The 3,112-nt window shown below is 39.5% G+C and overlaps 1 protein-coding gene across 1 annotated transcript in view; it reads right to left on the bottom strand.

The window, feature by feature from the left end:
* Positions 1 to 3,112, bottom strand: part of LOC107556725 (serine hydroxymethyltransferase, mitochondrial-like) — a 28,165-nt gene that overhangs the window by 17,444 nt on the left and 7,609 nt on the right. The window contains exons 2-5 of the mRNA XM_016239912.1: positions 2,489 to 2,674; positions 1,597 to 1,640; positions 379 to 579; positions 201 to 282 (exon numbers count right to left, since the gene is read on the bottom strand). Coding sequence (XP_016095398.1) covers positions 201 to 282; positions 379 to 579; positions 1,597 to 1,640; positions 2,489 to 2,674 — 513 coding nt within the window. The remainder of the gene's footprint in view (positions 1 to 200; positions 283 to 378; positions 580 to 1,596; positions 1,641 to 2,488; positions 2,675 to 3,112) is intronic.

The raw sequence follows: 3,112 nt of genomic DNA, 5'->3' as shown, positions 1-3,112 counted from the left end.
ACACCACAGATTTATTTTTTTCTCTCCTCTCTTTGGTCAGTGAGAAAACACACACACACACACACACACACACACACACACACACACACACACACAGGTCAACTCTTTATTAGGCTTTGAATATTTAGTGTCACTACGGTTAGAAATAAAGCCAAAAACACCCATAGAAACACAGAGGGTCAGACGTGATGTGGACTTACGTTGAGTTTGTAGGGCATCGACTCGAAGTAGATGGAGGTGGCTGAGATCCGCTTGACGTCAGACATGTAGCCATGAGTGAGACTGACGGAGACACAGAACTCATTACTCTATCTGATGAGCGGGCGAGAGAGGCAGAGAGTGAATGAGAGAGAGAGAGAGAGAGAGAGGGTCACTCACTGTCCGCCGTCAGGCAGGTCCAGACCCATGATGCGCTCGTGAGGGTTCAGGACGGCTGTGTAAGCGGCGAAGTTAGCCGGAGATCCGGAGTACGGCTGAACATTGACGCCCCACAGCGCCGGGTCGAGGTCAAACGCCTCCAGAGCCCTCTTCTGACACAACAACTCGATCTGATCCACCACCTCCGCCCCGCCGTAATACCTGCGCACACACACACACACACACACACGCACGCGCACACACACGCACGCACACACACACACACACACACACATAGATGAAGCACATCAGACACATCAACCTACCAACCATCAGTCTCATGAATAAATGATTAATTATAAATACATACAAATACATATAAAATTATTTTTAAATTAAGTACATAAATTTAATAAAAATAAAGTAAATTAAAAAAACGATGAGAAAATCAAACAAACAATAAACACAAGTAAATAATGACATTAAAACTAAAATAACTACATAAAACATAAATTAAATAAAAATTAAACAAAAAAGATAAATTGAAGAAAATAGCAGTAAAAAATAATAAACTACAAATACAAATAAATCAGAGAAATAAAATAATATAGTAAATAAAAAAAAAGATACAAATACAAATAAATGTAAATCAATTAAATGAAACACTAAAAATAAATAAAAAGAGGTAACTTATAAAATGATTACAATACAAATAAATAAAAATAAATACTTATAAAAACAAAAAAAATTATGAATGAATAAATAAATAATGAAAAAATATAAATAAAATAGATACATTAAAGGAGACCTATTATGCCCCTTTCTACAGTCAGTGTTCAGTGCTCGTCTCTGCAGCCAAACACAGAACAGTTAGCGTGCTTCGCTCAAACTTTCGTCATGGCGTTAGAGCTGCTACACCATTGTCGCTTGCGAAATCAAAATGACGGCGTCATGGGTGGAAACTTACAGATTAAGGGGCGGTAATATTATAATGAGATGCATTTGCAACGTCAGAAAGGGAGCGAAATCAGACGCGCTCATTTTTTCAGACGCTTGCAGAAAAAGGCTTCCCAAAACAAAGTGACTGGGTTCATCTTTTTCACGTCTTCTGTGTTGGTAGATGCACCGGGGACCCAATTTTAGCACTTAAACACGGAAAAAGTAAGATTTTCATGACATGTCACCTTTAAAAATACATAAAACCAAATAAAAATGATAATTTTTTTTTAAAAAAGGCACCTTTTTCCCGGGTATCCTTCAGGAGCCGCACGACTGCAGAAATTCTGTTGAGACACACACACACACACACACACACACACACACACACACACACACACACACCAAAATAACAATACATCTAACAGCACAAACACATCCAGATCTGGAGGAAGATGAGAGTCGCATGATGAAGATCTCAAGTGTTTCGGTTCCTCATACCTCTTAATTTTAGTCTTAAGACTCTCATATTCACTTCAATTCAGCCCCTGAACAGGTTTGTCTTATATTTATAATGTATAATATAGTTTAGCAATATCACATGAGCAAGAGTGCTGTTTTTCCCAATATCTGCACCATTGCATTTATGATATTGATATTACACAACAGTTCAATAACAAGTTTATATTGTGTTATATTTTAGACACAATATTGTCTGTTTTGATCAATTTCACACAGAATTGTTGAGCGTCTCTAATCAACACAGTGGTGATTCATTACTGAACGAATCCACGGTTTTGAACAAATCAAGTGAGTTAATGATTCAGTGACTCATTCATAAAGAGTCACTTTCTCAGTATCTGAATGAATGAATCAAGTGAGTCAGCATAAAGAGGCACTTGCTTAGTTTCTGTTTGAATGAATCAAGTGAGTCAGTGATTCATTCATAAAGACAGTCACTTGCTTCATTCTGAATGAATCAGCCATTTGAACAAATTGGTTGAATGAATGATTTAATGCTCACTCATTAAGACAGTGACTCACTGCCACCTACTGGCCAACTAGTGACTTTAAATTATCTTTTTAGGGGGTGATTTCTCAGCCAAAATTCACGTGTAATTAATTTGTGATTAATTCAATTAATGAATTAGATTAATCTGAAAGTGGTGTGGAGTAACATGGGTCGGTCTGTCACCTCAGAGGCGATGAGCTCCAGTCCTCGGCTCTGTCTGTCCTTCTCCTTCTGCAGAAGGTCCCACATCTCCGGATCGTCCTGAGCCAGACTCTCCTGTCCCGTCCACGAGCGCTCGTCATCAGCAACCGCCGGCGCTGAATGCTGGGATCTGACGCGGGCCGTGGAGGGAACACGCCGGCACACGGGCTGAAACACAAACACACACACACACACATAACATCCGTTCATCTCACACACACCAGCGCTGTCTCCTCATGAGCGCCAGACAAACAAACGCCAGCAAACAAACACTCATGAGTCACGAGCGTTACTATATTTAAAAAATATATTTAGCTATTAAATAAATAAATTACACATTTTTATATATATGTGTAAGTGAGTGTGTGTGTGAGTGTGTGAGTGAGTGTGTTTGTGCATGTTTGAGCGTGTGTGTGTGTGTGAGAGTGTGTGTTTGAGCGTGTGTGTGTGTGTGTGTGTGAGAGATTAGATAAGCAGTTATGCTGAATTTCCACTGGGCTGTAAAGTTTCTGTTGAGAGTTGCTGATTGGAGCAAAATTAAAGCGTCTCGTCATGCTGATTATTGTATCTCACCAACGCCCGTTACACACACACACACACACACAC

This window comes from Sinocyclocheilus grahami, unplaced genomic scaffold (genome assembly GCF_001515645.1).
Source record: "Sinocyclocheilus grahami isolate Dianchi unplaced genomic scaffold, SAMN03320097.WGS_v1.1 scaffold577.1, whole genome shotgun sequence".
Taxonomy (NCBI): Eukaryota; Metazoa; Chordata; class Actinopteri; order Cypriniformes; family Cyprinidae; genus Sinocyclocheilus; species Sinocyclocheilus grahami.
The sequence above is the reverse complement of the archived record's forward strand: the minus strand, read 5'-3'. Positions and strand labels throughout refer to the sequence as shown.